The sequence below is a fragment of the Hyperolius riggenbachi genome, chromosome 5 (genome assembly GCF_040937935.1).
Source record: "Hyperolius riggenbachi isolate aHypRig1 chromosome 5, aHypRig1.pri, whole genome shotgun sequence".
Lineage (NCBI taxonomy): Eukaryota > Metazoa > Chordata > Amphibia > Anura > Hyperoliidae > Hyperolius > Hyperolius riggenbachi.
In genome coordinates, this window is record NC_090650.1 from 352536939 (window position 1) to 352558776 (window position 21838).

The following is a 21838-nucleotide window of genomic DNA, read 5'->3' on the forward strand; positions in this document are numbered from 1 at the left end:
GTATGACAGTGCTTGCAACCATATGTGTGTTAGCATTTGACACACAGTGGGGTTACCCAGTGGCAAGAAAGCATCATGTCAAGTTTGAGTTGTGAATTCACCATCCTCAGTCTCCCATGTGAAAAGGCCTAATATAAGTGTTTGTTCAGCTTCCTATTCTCAGATACAAGTTGCTGCTAAGCATATACTGGTCCATTTCCTGTGAATGACCTTGGTTTCTTTTTTTATCTCATCCTGTCCTGACCTTGGCTTATTACCTGACCACATACAGTCTGCTGCCTCTCCTAATCCTTGGCTTGTCCCCCTCCACGCCCCATCTTCACAAATTGGTACTTAGCATTGGTTCTGCCTGCCATTAGCCTCTGATGACTCACGAGACAATCCCATTTACCAAGTAACATAACACTTGAAGCATTTGCTTTCTTTTTTACTAGTTCCTGTGTTATAATAACTGGTTCAACAGAATAATGGCTTTATTTAAGGGAAGGTCCGAGGTGCTTAAAAATCAAAAATCTACTTACCTGGGCTTCCTCCAGCCCCTGGCAGCTGTCCTGTGCCCTCGTCGCAGCTCCCCTCCCCGCTTGTGGCCCGCGGTCCCTCTGGTGCAAGATGTCTACTGCGCTCCAGCGTGAGGCTCATGGAGTCACACTGACATCATCCGGACTGTACTGCGCAGACGCAGTAGTTCTGCTGATTATGTCAGTGCAACTGTGAGAGCCGCACACTGGAGCGCAGTAGACATCTTGCACCAGAGGGGACCCCGGGCCACAAGCGGGGAGGGGAGCTGCGACGAGGGCACAGGACAGCTGCCAGGGGCTGGAGGAAGCCTCAGGTAAGTAGATTTTTGATTTTTAAACACCTTGGACAATCCCTTTAAGTCACATGTGTCGAACTCCAGGCCTGGAGGGCCAGATCCATGCCAGTGTTTAGGATGCACTGAGAAGGAGGAATGTGTTCTACCTGATAGACCACACCTTTCCTGATTCAGACCGATCAATTAATTTGAGCTGTGTCAAAAATGTGTGAGGACCTCGGCCCTCGTAGGACCGGTTTGACATACCTGCTTTAAGTGTAAGTGCATTTAAATAAAAATAATCTCAAACTCCTTGCAGTTTGCAAAATCTTACTCATGGGTATTTTTTGTCAAATTCTATAAAACAGACCTAAAGGTACAACCTGGTACACAAATTATGATTGGCCAATTACTGACCAATTTTACCACTTTCATGCAGCAGTAGGGCCAACAGATATTGGGCTTAATCCAATTACCTTTTTCTTCTAGGTAATATTTTCCCATTGTATTAATAACATGCATTTTAAGCCACCAGCAAACAAGACAATACTCAGAATAAGTTTGACAGCATTTGTTCACCTAATCTTTGGTTCTTTTTGAAATGCAGAGGGCTGAAAAGTTATTTTTAAGGACAGCTGAAATGAGAGGGATATCAAGGCTGCCATATGTATTTCCTTTTAAGCAATGCCAGTTGCCTGGCTGCCCTACTGATCCTCTGCCTCTAATACTTTTAGCCATATACCTTGAACAAACATGCAGCAGATCAGCTGTTTCTGACCTTATTGTCAGATCTGACAAGATTATCTGCATGCTTGTTTCAGGTGTGATTCAGTCACTACTACAGCCAAATAGACCAGGAGCACTGCCATGCAACTGGTATTGTTTGAAAGGAAATAAATATGCCAGCCTCCATTTACCTCTTACTTCAGTTGCCCTTTAAACAGAGATGAAAAATGATCTCCTAGGAGAAACGTAGGAGAAAAAGTGAGTTGGATCAGGTCCATTGAATACTATGAGCAGATTGCATAGGTCAGTGATGGCTAAACTTGGCACTCCAGCTGTGACAAAACTACAAATCCCATCATGCCTCTACCTCCCCGAGTTATGCTTTGAGTATTGCAATGCCTCATGGGACTTATAGTTCTACCACAGCTGGAGTGCCAAGGTTATCCATCACTGGTATAGGTGAATTCTCATACTACATGGAGGTGGTAAAATTGGTCAGTGATTGGCCAATCAAAGTTGAAAGTGTGTACCAGGCTTCATTATGCAGCTGATGACAAAGATTTTGGGCTTGCTTGGGGTCAGGGACCAATGTAACAGTTCTATGTGACCTACCAGTAGAATGGAGAATACTCTTCAAGATTGGACTGCTGACATTCAAATCCCTGCACAATCTGGGCCCTGGATACATGAAGGACTTGCTGAAGCTGCACCACACCTCTCACAACCTCAGATCAGCAAGTTCTATAAACTTGGTCACTCCCAGAGTGCACCTCAAAAAAATCTGGAGATAGAGCCTTCTGTCATGCTGCCCCTACTCATTGGAACTCCCTGCCACACCCAGTAAAGACAGCATCATCCCTGGAGCTATTCAAATCCAGACTGAAAAGCCACCTGTTTAGCCTGGCATTTCCAGACTTATAAAATTCTTCCTCTGTACCACGATGGTCTGAGCCATGCTTATGCGCTTTGAGTCCTATGGGAGAAAAGCGCTCTACAAATGTTATTTGTTGTTGTTGTTGTTGTAAAGAGTGGAAGAGGTCGGAAGTAACGATATATAAATACACTAGCTGATGGCCCGGGTATGTATTTGGCTGGTGTTGGCTCCACCCACTTTTTCTAACCCTAGCACACAATTACTCAATTACTCAGTGACCTAGTTTGTGAGCTTTGCGCTCTTTGGCATCAATAATTTTTACTGAAATGAAACAAATCTGATTGGCTGTGGCTCCACCGACTTTTCTGAATATTAATCCCAGTCACCCAGTGACCAACTGTGCAAAGTTTGAGAACCCTACCATTAACAGTGTAAGAATGGCTGCAGTTTACATTTTCACAGTGAAATTTGTATTAGTCTCCACCTACTTTTTGGTTATGGGGATACAAAGTATCCGATATGTTATTCCAGGTACTGTACTATGTGTGTGCCAAATTTCATTCAAATCCATTTCGCCGTTGTTGCGTGATTGAGTAACAAACATCCAAACTTTCACATTTATAATATTAGTAAGATAATGTGCACTATTGACTTTCCTTATAATCAGCTTTCTTTTTTTTCTAGACAGTCCTAATCACAGGCTGCACCACTCAACCATTTTCTTTCCTTTTTTTCTCATTCCGTAGCTGTAGATGCTGTCTGAACTGCCAATGAAATCAAACCTCAGACATAATTAACATACAGTGTGTAAGCAGCATGGCTTTATGCACATGAATGGAAGCTAATATGTGTCATCTTGAATTTTATTTTATTAAACAGAATTAGAGATGTTTCATCCTATATTTCAGGTCTAATAATAAGGCTTAACGAGGTAAGATGAGATGCAAATTTAAATGGCTAGAAAGGAGGTGTGGTGATTGGGTAGATGAGGAAATAACTAAAAAGGAAAAAGCTGGTCAAACACAGAACGTTCAGCAAAGAAGTTGGTTGGCACTACCAGCTCTCCGCGCAAAAATAACATCAGGGCCAATCCCTTGGGATGGATGAGCGGCCCACCTCACCCTCTATTGCGCCGCATGCTCAGGTAAACAAACATTAAATTGCAAAAAGGAGGAGCAAGAATACGGCACTGCAGTGCAATTACAGTGGTTTAATTGATAGTGGGTGCTGGGCGCCATGGAAAATCGGGCGCAGGAACAGTGCCGATAATAGAATATTGATACATTTTCCAATACTCTACTATTAAAAGTGTTAATTTTGGTTAGTAAAATATTGGCAATTGTTACCGATATTTTACTATAGCTAAACCTAACCCTCTACTACCTATGCCTAACCCTCAACCCCCCCCCCCCCCCTCGTGGTGCCTAAGACCCCCTTTTGGTGTCTAACCACCACGGTGGTACCTAAACCTAAGACCCCCCCTGGTGCTGCCTATCCCTAAGACCCCCTGGAAGTGTCTAACCATAAGACCCCCCTTCCCCACCTTGGTGGTGCCTAACCCTAACCCCCCCCCCCCCTAGTTGTGCATAACCCCCCCCCCCCCCCCCCCCCCCAAAAAAAAAAAAAAAAAACAATAATTGCAGAGTGCCATCTGGTGTCCAATTTTCCCCTTTTAAAAACAGAGAAAAACTCAAAAAAAGACAGTTATCTGGAGTCGCCTGGCACCCGAACTTCACTTTAGGCTCCGGCTTGCCAATATTTTCAATCAAAAACTATGGCAGTGCCCAATTTACCCAAAAGCCACATGTGCCCCATTTCCCTGATACCCCCACTGCCATCTACATCACCCTACTGTTAGGACAAATGATCTGCTTGTCTCAGTTTAAAGTTAATGGGAATCGTAGAAAAAAATAAGCCACATACTTACCTGAGGAGAGGGAAGGCTCTGGGCCCTATACAGCCTTCCTGCTCTTCTCTCTGTCCCTGTTCCAGCACTGGCTCCCGGTAGCAGGATTGACCAATTTGGTCAAATACTGCTCGTTCAGCCACCAAAGGAGGCTTCGGAAAGTCTTCGGGAGCCTGAGTGCTCACGATGATGGGCTGCTCCACACTGCATGCTAGAGCGCTCTCTCTCATACACTCACGCGTGCGCAGTATGGAGCTGCCTGTCTTCAGGCGTACCCAGCTCCCGAAGACTTCCAAAGTCCTCCACGGTGGGGGATTTAAATGCAGGAGCTGCCACTGCAACTAGGGCACCGAGAGAGGAGAGGGAAGGCTCTATTGGAACCAGAGCCTTCCCTCTCCTTAGGTAAGTATCTAGTTTATTTTCTTTTTGGACTACGCCCATTAGTATTAATGCTTGTATGTATTTACATTTGTGCCACTACCAATTAAACCACTCCAATAGCACTGCAGTGTTGGATTCTTGCTTTTTGAAACACAGAACTTTGCAGAATGGCATTTGAAAATTAACTTTTTACGCTGACATTTAACTTTTAGATAAAGATGAAAGTCCAATGAAAAGCAGAGGGGAATCCAAAACATAATAACCATAAAGAAAACCTTTTTTTCACATCATCCTTCACTGATCCCTGATAGGTGTCATCTGAGATTTGAGATAGGCTTTTCCCTGAGCTGTAGTGGCTTGCGGGAAGGAAAACTCCTTATTTTCAGACAACCATTGCATTGCCTTCCTTGCAGTCACACGAGCTATGGAGTGTGAGGGGGAGGAGATCTGACTGACAGAGCTGCTAACTTCTTACCATACCACTGATATAGACCAATAAGCCCAAGTGGGGGTTAGCTGAGGTTTCTGACAGAGGCTAATTAGGATTTCCTGCTGACCTAGCCACAATACTATATTTTTCTATTTTATAGATTAGTACTATGCCAACATATTTTTGTCATACTTTACAAAGTACATTGCACTAATAGGTTTACAATGTAACCTGCCTACATCATTCTGGGGTAACACTGGGAAACATTTACTGTACCAGTATGTTTTTGTATTATGGGAGGAAACTGAAGCACCCAGAGGCAATGGGGTTCAGATAAGATATAAGATTGCTGGTGGACAGGTAGCACAACTAATGACATACACAATGACACATTAAAGGGAACCCAAGGTAAACGACCTATGCGTGCTGACATATTTATTTCCTTTAAAACAATGCAGACTGGCTGTCTTGCTCATCCATTGCCTCTAATACTTTTATCCATAGACACTGAAAACTCCCTATCACTCATCTGATACCGGCTCCTATTGGTTTCTGGGAGCCTCCTTCACTAAGTGAACCAATGAAAATGAGGCTCCTGCTTTCAGTATTACAGGAAGGAGCGTCAGACAGCAGTTGTCTCTGATGTCCCAGAGGGTCGGCACAGATGTGGCGAGAAGCAATGGTGCCAGAGCAGCCTGGCATGTATTTACAGATGTAGGGCATCGGTATGCCGGACGAAGGAGCAGCCGATGTCAGGGGTGTTCACCCAACCAGGTAGCGGCAAGTGTAATTGGTGCAGCGGATCCCATCTGAGCAACTTTAGCGGTGCCATGGTGCTGATAGACAGCTCCAAAGTGCAAACCTTCACTCCCCAACACTTAACAGCAATGAGCAATGTTCAGACAAATGGCTGTTACTTGCCTGAGTGAGGCTTTTCTCACTTAGACATCACTCTGGTAAAGCCAAAAATTGAATTTCCTGTGTAATTGTGAATGATGTCAGATGACAAGCAACTCACATGCTGCAAGTCTCTTATCACCTCAAACTGCATATGGCACTTTAAGTCAAGGACTCTCAGATCTATGCAACTTTTTGCTGCATTCATTTCCCATTGCTTATCACTTTACAGCCATAGGCTAAATCTTAAAAAAAAATCTTAAAAATGTTTTCATTTTTCCATATGAATCAACACTTAGTACTGACTTGGTTGTATTGAGGAGGGAACCAGCTGCCTGATGTCATGCTTCCAAGAATTAGGGTTGATCAAGGAGATGACAGTTTTTTTTCAACTTCAATGCAAATTGTGTGTGGCTTCCAATTGGGCCAATCAAAGGAAGTTTTCATTTGGCCCATTTTCAAACTGCATGCAATTTGCAAGCAAGTCGGAAAAATTTGCATCCAATTGATTATCAGCTATTGTAAAGAAGGATGTCAGACAATACACTATACAGTTATTTCATTCTTACACAGAGCCTAAATTCAAGAGCTAGAGCTCTAGAAAGACAGAAAGATTGATGTGATCAAATCTAACAATCAGTCTACTAAAAATACTTATAATGTGTTCCAAAGTACACATACCAATGTTAGCCAATCAGCTTTCATCTGACTGCTTGCCCCCCTTTACTTTGCAACTATCAGGATAAATCTACCGCAATGTATTTAACCACATCAGGACCGTAGGCCTCGCCCTCCACCTAGTGACCAGGCTATTTTTTACAATTCAGGCCACTGCAGCTTTAAGGGCATGCTGTAGGGCCGTACAACTCAGCACACAAGTGATTCTCCCCCTCCCCTTTTCTGCCCACCAACAGAGCTTTCTGTTGGAGGGCTCTTATCTCTCCTGCGATGTTAATTTGTTTTTTATTGATTTTTATATTTTTTAAATAAAATGTCCTATTTTTTATTTATTTTTTTTCCCCTCGCCCTTCCTCCCTCCCCCGGCCAATGACAGTGATCGGCTGTCATAGGCATGAGCCTATGACAGCCGATTGCTCCTGAGCCTCTTTAGGGGACAGCTGAGTAACACGGCTGTCCCCAATACAGCGCTGCAGTAGATCGCAGCGCTGTACAATGTAAATAGAGTGTGATTTCGCCATCTAACAAGTCTTAAGAGCCATACTTACACCTGGTACTCACATCCAATCTTGATTAGCCAATTATACCACTTCCATGTAGTTTGAGGTTTAACAGACTTTTAACAGATTGTGTAGGTAAACTCCCATACTACATGGAAGTGGTAAAATGTCCAACCAAGACTGGATGTGTGTACGCACTTTAAGTTTATTAAAGGGACCCTAAGCAGTGGCTAAAAAAATAATTTTGGACTTACCTGGAGCTTCCTTCAGCCTCCCCCCACCTCCCCCCCCCAGCATCCTTCTGGTTAATTCCTCTCTCCTGCTGGTGGCTCAGGTAATGCGGCCCACGTGCGCGCCCTCACGCTGGTCATGTAAGCCTTCTGCACATGCACGGTTGTCTAAAGAATGCTTTGATTTAGCCACTGCTCAGGGTCCGTTTAATGAAAGTTGTTCACCAATCCTGTCACTGCCTTGTATACACAGCAGAAGAAGCTCACTAGTGTGAGTTCAACAGACCACAACACTTTAGCCAGTGATCAGCCTGGCAGATCGACTCTCCCAACTGCTGGACAAGACCACTGTTCTCCTCACTCACCCCACCCGTTCTGTCATGCTTCTCATGCACCACTCTGTCAGTCTTCCTTCACCTGCATAGACACAGAATGGGTCACTAGCCTGAAGGCTAGCAATGGGTCTGTACAGCCTGCTCCCTTCAAGGCGATATTCCTCCTATGTGCGTACAAGGCTTAATGAGGGAGGATGGGTTGGGCACAATCATATACCTAAAACTGTAAAACAATAACATATAACACAGACAATTTCAGAGACGTTAAAAATAACATTGAACCCAGACACACAGCATTCATAAGAGCAACGTGTCGCTCTGAAGTGTGATGAGGCAAATGTAAGCTTATTTCTGATTGGCTGCTCTAATTATTTGTTCATCCTCTTTGTTATGAGCCAGCTTTTTCACTACTGCTATTTATGAGTCATCTTTATCCCTAACGCTTCCTAAATAACCTTTCAGTGGCCGCATAATTCCCAAGCAGATGCTTAGAATCAAGCAGGTCCATAGCCGGATTTATATTTTAACTCCTGACAACAGTTTTCAGTTCATATTTAGCCTTTTTTGCTTTGTACGATTATCTGTAATGTTTACATGCAAGTTACGGATCTGCAGATACAAACGACCTAATTTATAAATGATGTAAATGGGTATTATCGCGTCAATTTGGCAGCTGTGTCCTCCACCTTCTCAGTAAACAGAAACGTGTGACAAAACCCAGTTTTTGCCACACTGATGCAGATTAAAAAAAAATAGAGAGAAATAAATTACCCAGCAAAACCAGGCTGTCCAACTGCTCTCTGGTGATATGGATGTCATAGTCTGGCCCCTTTTTTTGACCTGTTGACTGCAGCAAATGGTCAATTTCGTCACGCACTGCTGCAAGGGCTTCTGGGTGGCTCACCAGGTAATACAAGGCCCAGAATGTAGCCGGAATTGTGTTCCCCACAGAGGCCCAAAGGAAGGCAAAATGATGTGCTGCGAGGAAATAAGTGAAAAGGAAGATTAATAGCATTTATTACACTGATTAGATTTGCAGTGTGCTAATTAAAAGATGTTAGGACACAGACCCAGCCAAGGATCAGTGAATGCTAATGAGGACCAATAGGCTTCTGAAGTCTAATTTTCTGCTTAATGAGAATAGTTTAAAATATAATGTCCACAGGAGGGGGGAGAGGATGTAGGAAGGGGAGTATAGGCAGCGTCGTTATAATCTCTTTCTCATTATCACTATTAAGTATCTTGCTTTACCACCTCAGCAAAAAAAAATAAAAAAATATAAATGGTTATTTGAGAGTAAAACATTTTATCATTAGCCAATTAAAATAAGCATATAAAATGTTCAAGGTCGCACTTCTGATTTTTTATTTCAAAGGTCTACAGTAAATTATTTGTGTTAATTCTAGAGGAAAAAAAAGAGGAATGATTTGAAAAGCTTCTTACCTGCCTTGTCGTTATCACGCAGCACGTCGTAGTGTTCCAATATGTCTTTCCGGGCCTGAATTACCTCGGCCAGGTCCCGCCTGGCATCCATCTTATGAGGCATGAAAAATGCTATCAGCTCTTCCCGGATAGTCTTGGTATCTCCTAGCAACACAATTGGTATGTTGATGACAAGATAGGGGAACTTGGCATCAAACTTTGTAAATTTTTCTCTCATTTCGCTAATAACTTTACGACCATCTGCAACAGGATCTCTTCCATAGAGTGTCATAAAACTGGCTTCGAACATGATAGAGCAGCAGAGCTGGTACATTTTTTCTGCTCTCCAATCTGTTGCTTGTGAGAATTTCCATTTGAATACATGTTGGAGATTCATCATCATGCTGTCAGTAAGTGTGTCCAAAGGCTTACCCTGCATGAGTTTATAGATTTTGCTCATGCCGTCCCGAAGCTGTGGGAACTTTGCTTCTGACAGGCGTGGGTAGTGGAATGTCCTGGATGCCATTTCGTTGGAGAACTCGTGGAAGTCGAGCTTCTTGCCATGTCTAATGACATACTGGTACTGGGTTGGATCCATGATAAATGTAATATATCTGCCTGCATGAGAGAAAACAGATCACTGGCGTCAGGTTCCTGACATTATTGTCTTTGTCGGTGCTAAATACATGGAACAATTACAAGGCAAATTATTATATTTATATTCAGGAGGCTGCTGATTTAAACTACATGATAACAGACACATTGAAGGGATTAGGGTAATCACGTGTATGGTTTTCTTTACTGTGATGTTTTTATTTACGTTATCGAAACAGATCAAGCAGATGTCGTAGCCTTGCTAGTTTTAGAATGGCACAGCACAGCAATAGCTGCCTGCCTGGAGGTACCTCTTTAACAAGGCTGCACTCCCTACTGGAGCCCCCCCCCCCCCATCCTTATATAAGGCAGCAGCGTCGGCCATGATCTCACTATGTGTTGCTGCAGTAGTGAGAGAAGGGAGAGGAGCCTGCTGATAGGGAAAGCTTAGTTAGGCTCTTGTAGCTTGCTCCTAGCTGATATTTGTTGTTGAAAAGCACCAAAAAAAGAGCTCTTTTCAGAGCTAATGTTCTTGTGAAGTGTTTTTTTTTTGTGCCACTAACACTGCATTATACAGCCCTGTGTGCAGTGGCTGGATGGTGTAATGGTTAAGGGCGCTGCCTCTGACACAGGAGGCCAGGGTTCAAATCTCGGCTCTGCCTTTTCAGTAAGCCAGCACCTATTCAGTAGGAGACCTTAGGCAAGTCTCCCTAACACTGCTACTGCCTATAGAGTGTGTCCTAGTGGATGCAGCTCTGGCACTTTGAGTCCGCCAGGAGAAAAGCATGATATAAATGTTATTTGTCTTGTCTACATTCAACAGAATTTATTTAGCTGAGTAGCAAATTAAAAAAAAATACCTGAGGCACCTTTCTTTTACTGTCTCTTTAACTGTAAGTTTGTGTTGTCTCACACATATGATGAAATCGAGGAGTGCTACAATTTCTAAAAGAGGGATGACGCCCCCTATATGACATCAAGTAAGGGAGAAAGCTGGCACATCCAATATAATTCTTTATTCATTTTGTATAAAAACAGCCAACGTTTTGGAATCACTTAGGGCCCCTTTATCAAGGCAAGGTTTGCTCATAGGCAACAATCTGTCTGACACAATGAAAAGGCTCCCATTGGAGAAGCTCGGGAGAAGATCCCTCTAAGCATTCACAGACTTGATGTGTATCAGGCTGGAGGCAGAAGCAGCCTGCTTCTGCCGCCAACCTGATACACATTACATCTGTGAGTATTTAGTGGAGGCTTTTCCCAAGCTTCTCCAATAGGAGCCTTATCAGGAGCCTTTTTATACAAAATAAATAAAGAACTATCTTGGATGTGCCAGTTTTCTCCCTTACTTGTACACTCTTTAAGGCTGGCCACTCATATATTTTAAAAGATTCCCAGTTAATACAACCACTAGTGCAAATAACATACTCATAAAACAGTTGTACTAGCCAAGAGTAAAATAATGAGAAAACATATACTTACAAAGTGTGAGTGATGAGGAATACACATACCCAAGTTGGACAGCCATGATTTAATTGCTGCATGCACAGATAAGGGGAAGAGGAGGCTGTGCCACATGTGATGTGACCACTTCTCTAGGAGCCAAGATGTATTGTGGGATGTGTGTGGAGCGTTTAAATAAGCCTGGGCAATGCTACAAGGTAGTAGAGTTGTCCGGAACGGTTCGGCCGCGAACTTATTCGCGCGAACATCACTGGTTCGAAACGAGAACTTTCTGGCGAGTTCGACCCGCCCCTCTACTACATCATTAGGCTAAACTTTGACCCTCTACATCACAGTCAAATGGCAGCCAATCAGGCTGCACTCCCTCCTGGAGGCCCCCCCCCCCCCATCCTTATATAAGGCAGCAGCGTCGGCCATGATCTAACTCTGTGTTGCTGCAGTAGTGAGAGAAGGGAGAGGAACCTGCTGATAGGGAAAGCTTAGTTAGGCTCTTGTAGCTTGCTCCTAGCTGATATTTGTTGTTGGAAAGCACCAAAAAAAGATCTCTTTTTAGAGCTAATGTTCTTGTGAAGTGTTTTTTATTTATTTTTTGTGCCACTGACACTGCATTATACAGCCCCGTGTGTCGCAGCTGGCCCTTGCTAATTGCTATACTGTGCCAGGCCCAACACATTCAGTGCCTACCTTTTCACTGCACCTGTGTGTGTGTGACTGTGCATATTATACAAGCAGTCAGTACCTTTCACTGCATCTGTGGGTGACTGCTTTTTTTGCCATTGACACTGCATATTACAGCCCTGTGTGTCACAGCTGGCCCTTGCTAATTGCTATACTGTGCTAGACCCAGCACATTCAGTGTATACCTTTCACTGCACCTGTGTGTGTGACTGCACATATTATAAAAGCAGTCAGTACTTTTCACTGCATATGTGTTTGACTGCAAATTTGTGCCATTGACACTGCATATTACAGCCCTGTGTGTTGCAGCTGGTGCTTGCTAATTGCTATACTGTGCCAGACCCAGCACATTCAGTGTATACCTTTCACTGCACCTGTGTGTGTGACTGCACATATTATACAAGCAGTCGGTACCTTTCACTGCATATGTGTGTGACTGCACATTTGTGCCATTGTCACTGCATATTACAGCCCCGTGTGTCGCAGCTGGCCCTTGCTAATTGCTATACTGTGCCAGGCCCAGCACAGTCCATGCATACCTTTCACTGCACCTGTGTGACAACACGCAGTTTTATATACCAGTCACTGCATACCTGTTCACTGTACATGTGTGTGTGACAGCTGCACATTTGTAACACCAGTCTGTGCATACCTTACACTGCACCTGTGTAACAGCACACAGTTTTATAAACCAGTCACTGCATACCTGTTCACTGTACTTGTGTGTGTGACAGCTGCACATGTGTAATACCACTCCCTGCATACCTTTCACTGCACCTGTGTAACAGTACGCAGTTTTATATACCAGGCAGTCACTGCATACCTGTTCACTGTACCTGTGTGTGTGACAGCTGCACATTTCTAATACCAGTCCGTGCATACCTTTCACTGCACCTGTGTAACAGCACATTGTAGTACCAGCAGTCTCCTTTTCACTGCATCTGTGTAACCGCACATTGTTATACCAGCAGTCACCTTTTCACTGCACCTGTGTGACCGCACATTGTTGTACCAGCAGTCACCTTTTCACTGCACCTGCGGGACCGCACATTGTTGTACCAGCAGTCACTGCAACATTTTCACTGCACCTGTGTAACCGCACATCGTATTAGTCAAGTCAGTGCATAGCTTTCACTTCATCCTCCCTAATATGGACAAAACAAGAGGCAGAGGCCTTAACCCTGCTCTGCGTCAAATCCAGATTTTTCCCGGGACTTTTGGCATGTATCCCACTCCGCCATGCCCCCCTACAGGTGTTAGACCCCTTGAAACATCTTTTCCACCACTTTTGTGGCCACAATTAGTGTTTGTAGTTTTGAAAGTTCGCCTGCCCATTGAAGTCTATGGCAGTTCAAAAAGTTTATATGTTCGCAAACTTTTTTCGCATGTTTGCTTTCGAGGTTCGCGAACCTAAAATTGGAAGTTCGAGACAACTCTATAAGGTAGGCCAAATCATTTTATACATAGGTGACAGTATTTATATGTTGTCTCATCATTTACCCATCCCATTACCAGTCAATGCTCATAGTACAACTATTCTATGAGCATATTATTTCATACTAGCACTTTGGTGGAATTATGTATATGAGCACAAAATATTTTAGCCACATATATTGGACCCAGGTCCAATCCCACTCTGGATCTATTGATAGAGGCACTAGGGTATATAGTTTTGATTAATCCTCCATTGCATTCACATTGTTTAAAGAGGGACTTTAACCCAGGATTGAATTTCATCCTAATCAGTAGCCGATACCCCTTTCCCAATGAGAAATCTTTACCTTCTCTCAAATAGCTCATCAGGGGGGTCTGTACAGCTGATATTGTGGCAAAACCCCTCCCACACTGTGATGTCATGACCATGGTGCTGACAGTTTTCTGTCTGTGAACCTTGCTGCATTGTGGGATAGCAACTTAACAATAACAACTTTTTCCAACTGCCCAGCAAGCCGTTTCTCCCACTGTGCATAGAACTCTCAGAAACGAACATTCTGCACAGAATGCCTGGCAGAACTAAAGCAGTCACCACCAGTGATACATTTCAGAATGTAATCAGAGAGGAACTGACTAAATAATCTATAAATGAATATTGTAAGCAATAAGCAATTTTTTCCACTGTTATTTTCACTAAAGTTTGTCTTTAAAGTGAACCTCCAGACTAAAAATCTACTCAGCAGCACTGAAAAGGCTTGGTGTTTCTTTAATAGTTTCACAGCATCAGAACTTTGTTTTTCTTACCTAAGCCTTATTTTTAGCTGCACAAAAGCTAAGCTCCGCCCATCAAAGAAAACTGCCCAGGCATTTTTCCCCTGATGCTGTGTAAAGCATGATGGGATTTCCTATGTTGTTATTCACGTTGCCTAGCAACTGGGAGGGGTGATCAGCACACAGGACAGTTGGAACTGTGTCTCATGCTCCCTGTCACCTCCTTTCAACCAAAAAGATGGCTGCCCTCATGAAATCAAACATTTGCCTGTTCTTTTAAATCAAGTATTAGTGGGTAAGAGATTATATTACCTATCTATTTTAATTACCGTAACATAACAAATGTAACTTAATGACCGTATGTTTGTTTAGGCGGCCATACACAATTAGTTTTTGTTTTGTTTTTCAACCAGCGTAATATGATTGACTTTTCTGAGTGATCAAATACTTTGAAATTAAACCAATCTGCCTTACGCTTATGATCAATTTTTCAAAAAACAAAATAAAAAGATCAAATATAACATTCAGTTATCTGATTTTCCAATCAGATATTTATTGACAAGTTTAGATAATTCAATTGTTTTTCTTTTCAATAAAAACACATGTTTTAAATGTTTTTCTATATGATCAATCATTTTAACAGAAAACTGTAAAAAGAATACATTTTATTTGAATCGTGTACTGCTACCTAAAGAGTCTAAGGGGTGAGGGGAGTAGTAGCTACACTAACTAGATCAAGGGAGAGTTCACACTTGCAGGGATCGCATATGAATTTGCATTAGATGTGACAGTTGAACTCATGTAAGTCAATGCTTGTTCACATTTAATGCAATTCATGCATATTTGAAGATACTTAAGGCAGTGCAACATTTTTATGCACATCGCATGTGTTACCGCTTTCAAAATCATAAGATATTTTGTCAGTGTCATGGAGAAAAACATGCATAGTTTGCAGGAAAATGACATGCGATTTGCCCGCACGGTACAAGTGTGAACCCTACCAGCATGGAACTGTGTTTACCTAAAAAGGGTACACATAGAAACAAAGATGAATAGACAGTCTTGAAGAAATTGGTTTTTGGAGAATATGGAAAACATGGAGAAAATCTAATAAACTGAGGGAGGGGCTTATAGAAAAACAGAGCAGATAAGGAATTTTTAAGTCTTAAAGTGAACCTTAAGTCAGAAAAAAAAATGAGTTTTACTCACCTGGGGCTTCTACCAGCTCCCTGCAGGAGTCCTGTGCCCTCGCAGCCACTCACTAATCCTCTGGTCCCCCGCTGCCAGCTAGTTTCGTTTTTGCCGACAGGCCCGTCAGGACTGGCCACGCGTAGCTTTTTCCGCATTCCCGACTGTAATTACTGTACAAAAATACGCGTTGCCGCATTACGCACGCATAGATATGCGACAACGCGTATTTTTGTACGCATTGCGGCCTAATTACAGTCGGGAATGCGGAAAAAGCTACGCGTGGCCAGTCCTGACGGGCCTGTCGGCAAAGACTAAACTAGCTGGCAGCAGGGGACCAGAGGATTAGTGAGTGGCTGCGAGGGCACAGGACTGCTGCAGGGGGCTGGTAGAAGCCCCAGGTGAGTAAAACTAATTTTTTTTTCTGGCTTAAGTGTCTCTTTAAATGGGAAGAGGACTTGAGTGAGAATAACATTAGTAAATAGAAGTTTATATTTATGTGATCAGAAATATAGATGGGACAGGAACCGTGAAGAGATTTACAGGCGGAGCATGGTAGCTGTATTATGAATAAGAGCCAAAGAAATTTGTTGAGAGGAGTAGTGGATCAGTTGTATTAAATACATATATATGTGAAAGTCATGGTGGAGTGAGGAGACAAGGGTTCATTAGTGGAAAAGAGGATATTGCAGTAATTGAGAAGGGATTGTGACAACATGCACAGGGAGTTTAATGGTGTCTTGAGCTCGGATGTTATGCAACTTGAAGTGGCAGATATGAGAGTTGTTATGAGAATAAGCAGTAAAGTAAAGGACTGCTAAATGGATAGGTAAGGCCCGTTTACACTTAATCAGTTGGTACGTGTTTTTTTTCTTCTCCATAGCAGCGCCAGTCCATTGTGAAAAATATTTCAGTTAAAACGCGTTAAGTGTAAAAGGAGCCATAGGAAAACCTGGGACTTACTTTGAAAATCAGTTGTTCTTTCAGTTATAACTGAGAGCAACTGATTAAGTGTAAACGGGGCCTTAATCTGGGTGTCACCTGAATACAAATGATTTATGCTAAATAATTATCAAGTATGCACATTCATGTACATTTAAGAAGGAAGGGAAGGTGCCTGTTTCAGTAGAAACATCATTTATTCATTTACCGGTATTTGGTCTGCAAATAAATTATTTCTATTTTCTGGTTTATCAAATGATCTTAAGAAAGTTAATCTTTCATCATAAAATGTTCACCTGCTTTGTCTAAAATCACCCAGTAATCTTGAGTCTGATTCAGTCTGAGAGTCTCACATGGCACTGAGTACCAGCAATCAACACCCGCATGATAATCGATACCCACCCATAGCCAGAACCCACATGACACCCAGCATCTACATTCAGCACTCGCATGACAACCAATACCCTCCTGTAACGATTGTGGAATTATCTCCGTGGTACTGCGGAAATCCTCCACAAACGTCTGAATAACAGAACCCAGCTTTGGTGCAATGCACCTGTAGAGGGGAATTCCCACCGGCAGATGGAGCTGTGGAGTGCAGAGGAATAAACCCTCTGCACTGCCACAGATGCCAGTTAGGAATTGTACGAGGGGAAGCAATACAGGGCAAGATAACCCCTGGTGAGAGAGAGTTAGCACAGAGACAGAATGTATGTATGTCCACCAATCTAGTCGCCACCCGGCGACGGTGAACACACACCACCGAAGACCAAGTGGGAAAGCAATCGCATGAATGGCGATTGCTAATAGCGACACAAGACTGAGTTAAGACAGAGCATAGATGTAGTAAGAAAGACACAGCAAACCATAACCATCAGAACGCCAAGGAAAATAACAAACGCACTAGCTAAACGCGGTCGCCGCACGAGAAGCGCGACAGCGACAAAACAAGTCAATGGTGCGGTCTCCGCACGAGAAGCGCAACAGAGACAAAACACGCCAACCCTGACTAACAAATGAACCTAACAAAGACGACAGACAAATAACGTGAACGCTTGCTAATCGGTTGCCTCCCACCAGACAACCGCAAGCGTTCGTGCTGGACAAGACAGACTAAAGGAGTAACCAGTAGCAACCGTAGCTAAGGTTATACTCCAAGACAGACAAAGGAGATCCACCGCCACTACCACCAGGGCGAATGCGATCTAGAAACGGAACCAAACGATTTACTGCCAACCGCCACAGGTGACAGTACAATCGCAGGGGACAAAAACAGCACAGGAATAATCAGTACAAATAACACAAAGCCTGACTGCACTATAGAGAGTGCAAGATGCACTCCCCAATAATTAACTACACTAGAATCTTCGCCAACAATCATCAGAGGGGCTGAAACTCCAGGAAAGTTAGCAGGAACAAACCTTCATGACCAGCAGGGAATTCTAGGAGCAAATGGTATTTATACTGCAAGCCATCAGAGGAAGCAGCTAAGCAATTTGCATGACAAGTGGATGCAAATTCCTCACCAGAACAGCAGCTCTGAAACTCACAGAGTGAAGACAGGTCTCTTTTCCAGAGACCTGCAGCACTGAGACCTAAAAAATAATGGTCAAAAAGCTGTCTGCCTGTGCAGATCATTACAGTAGCCACCGAAACATGCCCACCAGTACTACAAGCCTCAGCGTAACACCCATCAGAACTGTGAATGCCAGAGAAGAACCCATCAACACTCTCCGAGCAATACCCACCACCTTCTAGGGACCGTCCAAAAATACCAAACCTGCCACAATACCTATTCGAAATGTCCCTTTCCACAGAGAAGCCACTGTTGATCCCATCCAAGGTACCAAGAAATATTTCTCCCAGAATCTCCCAGAACACTTTGAAGCTCCACAGAGATCCCAAGAGGCCAGAACGCTCACCAGGCTCACATGGAGAACTATCAAGAACCCCTATGGAACCTATGACAATTCCGGATTCAGGATTACCAGGACAACCATCAAGATCAGGGCTTTCAGGGACCACTTCTGGGCATGCAGGCAGGCAGGCAATATCAGAACATGTCTCCACCGAGGAAGCATCTGAGCATGCTGGTAACCGAGACTCACTTGGGCATTCTGGCTCACAGAGCGCATCGGGGTACACTACCACAAGAGAAACCTCAGGACACGTCGAGGAACTGCCAACCCCAGAGTCCGTCACAACAAGACCAAACCCAGGACCGGACAAAGAATCATCACGAGTAGTGGTCACAAGTACTGGTCTTTCAAAAGAAGACTTGGACTTAGACTTAGAAGTCTCTGTGACTGTAATTGAATCCAACCAGAACTCATCATTGACTACGCATGACTGAAGCTCCACAAGAGCTGCAAAAGTAGTCAGTATAGCAGCAATGCCTACTGAAGTGGGCAATACCTCAGACGGCCCTGCGGGGCAGGAGGCATCTCCTAAAAGTTCTGCACCCTTTGGGAGGAACTTGGAGACCTCCAGATCATCAAACAAAACTCCAGGAGCATCATTTCCCAAGTTTTCTGACAAAGCAATCAAGGATTCTGAACTATCCATGTTACAGGGCCGAACATCAAATACCTTCTGCGGACAGGGCAGATGTCCCAGGGATGGTTTTACCATACGCTGGAACTGAATTTCATCTTCAAGAACAGGATGCACAGGAATATCTAGTGAAACCAACACTGACTTCCTGAGTCTAGTTTCACTGCAGGCAGAATCCTTCATAGCAGACAAACCAGACTGCAATTCTGAAATGGCAGAAAAACAGATGCGACTAGTTGTAATACCTAGATGAGCCTCTGGGCTCCCTGCAGGAGATTTTATGCAAGGAAACATTGACTCATCCCGAGTACAGGGTGGAAAGTCAGCACTTTCTTCAGAGCAAGAAAGGGGCTCACAAATGTCAGTGCGAGTGGACATCATAGTTTCATTCATGGTACAGGGTAGGCTCACAGAAACATTCTCTGGAAAGAGCAAAGATCACTCAGTATCAGATTCGCCAAACCAAAGCGCTGTCTCACCCTTAGACTCGGCTAACAATGTCGAATCCAAGGAGTCAAAACGCAAAATTTGCGAATCCAAAATCGCTTTAGGTTGTGAAACTGACGCTTCCAAAGCGCCAGCCTCCACAATCTGTGGACCAGACTGCAAAGTGTTCAGGACAGAGACACTGGAACAACTGTCATCTGGCAACATGCCTTTACAGGTGTGAACAGAGCGAGACATAAATTTATTTGCAGAAGAAGTTGCGACAACATGAGGAACTTTATTAGTCACATTAACATTACTCTTGAGGTTGCATAGTTTAGAAATTTTCCCCATAGCAGGATCATAGATGGAAGATCTTAAAGAATTACTGGGAGAAAAAGATCTGTTTTTAAATGACAAGGGATCCCACATATCTTTGACAAAACTGACACATTCATGCCGATCACAATCTGCAGGAACACCTGAGAAACAGGCATTAAATCGCACAGATTCAAACTCCACACAAGCAGCTGCCATGGGAAAGAATCTTTCAGAATTCACACTGGTGTCAACAACAGTAGCACCCTCATTCATTTCAGATCGCACAGTGTCTGAACCCACCCGCTTCACCCCAGAAAGGCAGGAACAATCATCCGATGACGGTGTCTCTTTATTGGAGTCTATTGGTTGGTGTGTGTGCAATTCATCCAAAATCGTCTGTCACACACAAATCACTGGATCCACAAAACACTCATCACACTCATCAGAATCAATCAAAGTGTATACAGAATTAACACAAGCATTAATAATCTCTTCGCTTTCTGCGATGTAAAAATCGCAAAACGCCTTCCAGTCAATCTTAAACTCCTCAATCAAAGCCCCAATCTCCCACGAAGCAAATGGAGGCTCAAACAACCCTGTATCTAGGTAACACTCATACGGGTTGGGATCAGGAACATGCATAGATTTTCTTACTCCTTTAATACACTGAATAATTCTGCCTATCACCGGATCCACATATGCTTTTGCTTGGGGCAACAAAACCTGAGACTGAGAAGTCTGTCTGGATTTATCACATTCAAGTGTGTTCCACATTTCAGACTTTACAGAAATAATTTCTTTATTTGTAGTTGCTATGGGCAACGGATTTTTCAGCTGGGAAACTTTTCCAGACCCAGGCTGAACAATTCCATTGTCAAGATCTATATGAAGTGTTTCACTCAAGTGTTTGCGTCTTTTAGACTTTCTCTTTTTAGCAGCTTTATGTACTGAGACATTACATGGATTGTCACACTGAATGGTTCTACATGGAAGGGATTGAACAGCTGACTGATTAGTAGGTACACACTCATCAAGAACAGGTGGTAAGCAAGGCAGTTTAAACCAGTGGGAGAAAATCAATGTAAGAAACTGATAAGGATTATCATTCCAGGAATTGTTTTTCAAAATCTCATAAGCCCATGCAAACAGATCTCCTTGCAACAGAGTATAAGCTAACAGGAGAGCCCACATAGACGAATCCGTAATTTGAAAGGTAGGATTCAGAAAAAATCTGACACATTCAGAAAGGAAGTCCTCTTTAGTGTCAGAGTCTAGTTTTTTAAACCTCCTAAAGGTATAAGAACGATAATTGACAAAATCGTACAAATCGAAAATTCCCCCTACACTGGGAATTTCGGTTTGGCTGGTCATACTGTAACGATTGTGGAATTATCTCCGTGGTCAGCGCACAATATGTGCGCCGACACTGCGAAAATCCTTCACAAACGTCTGAATAACAGAACCCAGCTTTGGTGCAATGCACCTGTAGAGGGGAATTCCCACCAGCAGATGGAGCTGTGGAGTGCAGAGGAATAAGCCCTCTGCACTGCCACAGATGCCACTTAGGAATTGTACAAGGGGTAGCAATACAGGGCAAGATAGCCCCTGGTGAGAGAGAGTGAGCACAGAGACAGAATGTATGTATGTCCACCAATCTAGTCGCCACCCGGCGACGGTGAACACACACCAGCGAAGACCAAGTGGGAAAGCAATCGCACGAATGGCGATTGCTAATAGCGACACAAGACTGAGTAAAGACAGAGCATAGATGTAGTAAGAAAGACACAGCAAACCATAACCATCAGAATGCCAAGGAAAATAACAAACGCACTAGCTAAACGCGGTCGCTGCACGAGAAGCGCAACAGCGACAAAACACGTTAATGGCGCGGTCTCCGCACGAGAAGCGCAACAGAGACAAAACACGCCAACCCTGACTAACAAATGAACCTAACAAAGACGACAGACAAATAACGTGAACGCTTGCTAATCGGTTGCCTCCCACCAGACAACAGCAAGCGTTCGTGCTGGACAAGACAGACTAAAGGAGTAACCAGTAGCAACCGCAGCTAAGGTTATACTCCAAGACAGACAAAGGAGATCCACCGTCACTACCGCCAGGGCGAATGCGATCTAGGAACGGGACCAAACGATTTACTGCCAACCACCGCAGGTGACAGTACAATCGCAGGGGCCAGACAAAAACAGCACAGGAATAATCAGTACAAATAACACAAAGCCTGACTGCACTATAGAGAGTGCAAGATGCACTCCCCAATAATTAACTACACTAGAA

The 21838-nt window shown here is 43.5% G+C and overlaps 1 protein-coding gene across 2 annotated transcripts in view; it reads right to left on the reverse strand.

Moving 5' to 3' along the window:
- CYP7B1 (cytochrome P450 family 7 subfamily B member 1) overlaps nucleotides 1-21838 on the reverse strand; it is a 263377-nt gene that overhangs the window by 49498 nt on the left and 192041 nt on the right. Inside the window, exons 3-4 of one of the 2 annotated variants that reach the window (XM_068234794.1) lie at nucleotides 9194-9790; nucleotides 8522-8728 (exon numbers count right to left, since the gene is read on the reverse strand). In XM_068234794.1, coding sequence (XP_068090895.1) covers nucleotides 8522-8728; nucleotides 9194-9790 — 804 coding nt within the window. The remainder of the gene's footprint in view (nucleotides 1-8521; nucleotides 8729-9193; nucleotides 9791-21838) is intronic. The other variant, XM_068234795.1, reaches the window with a different exon arrangement.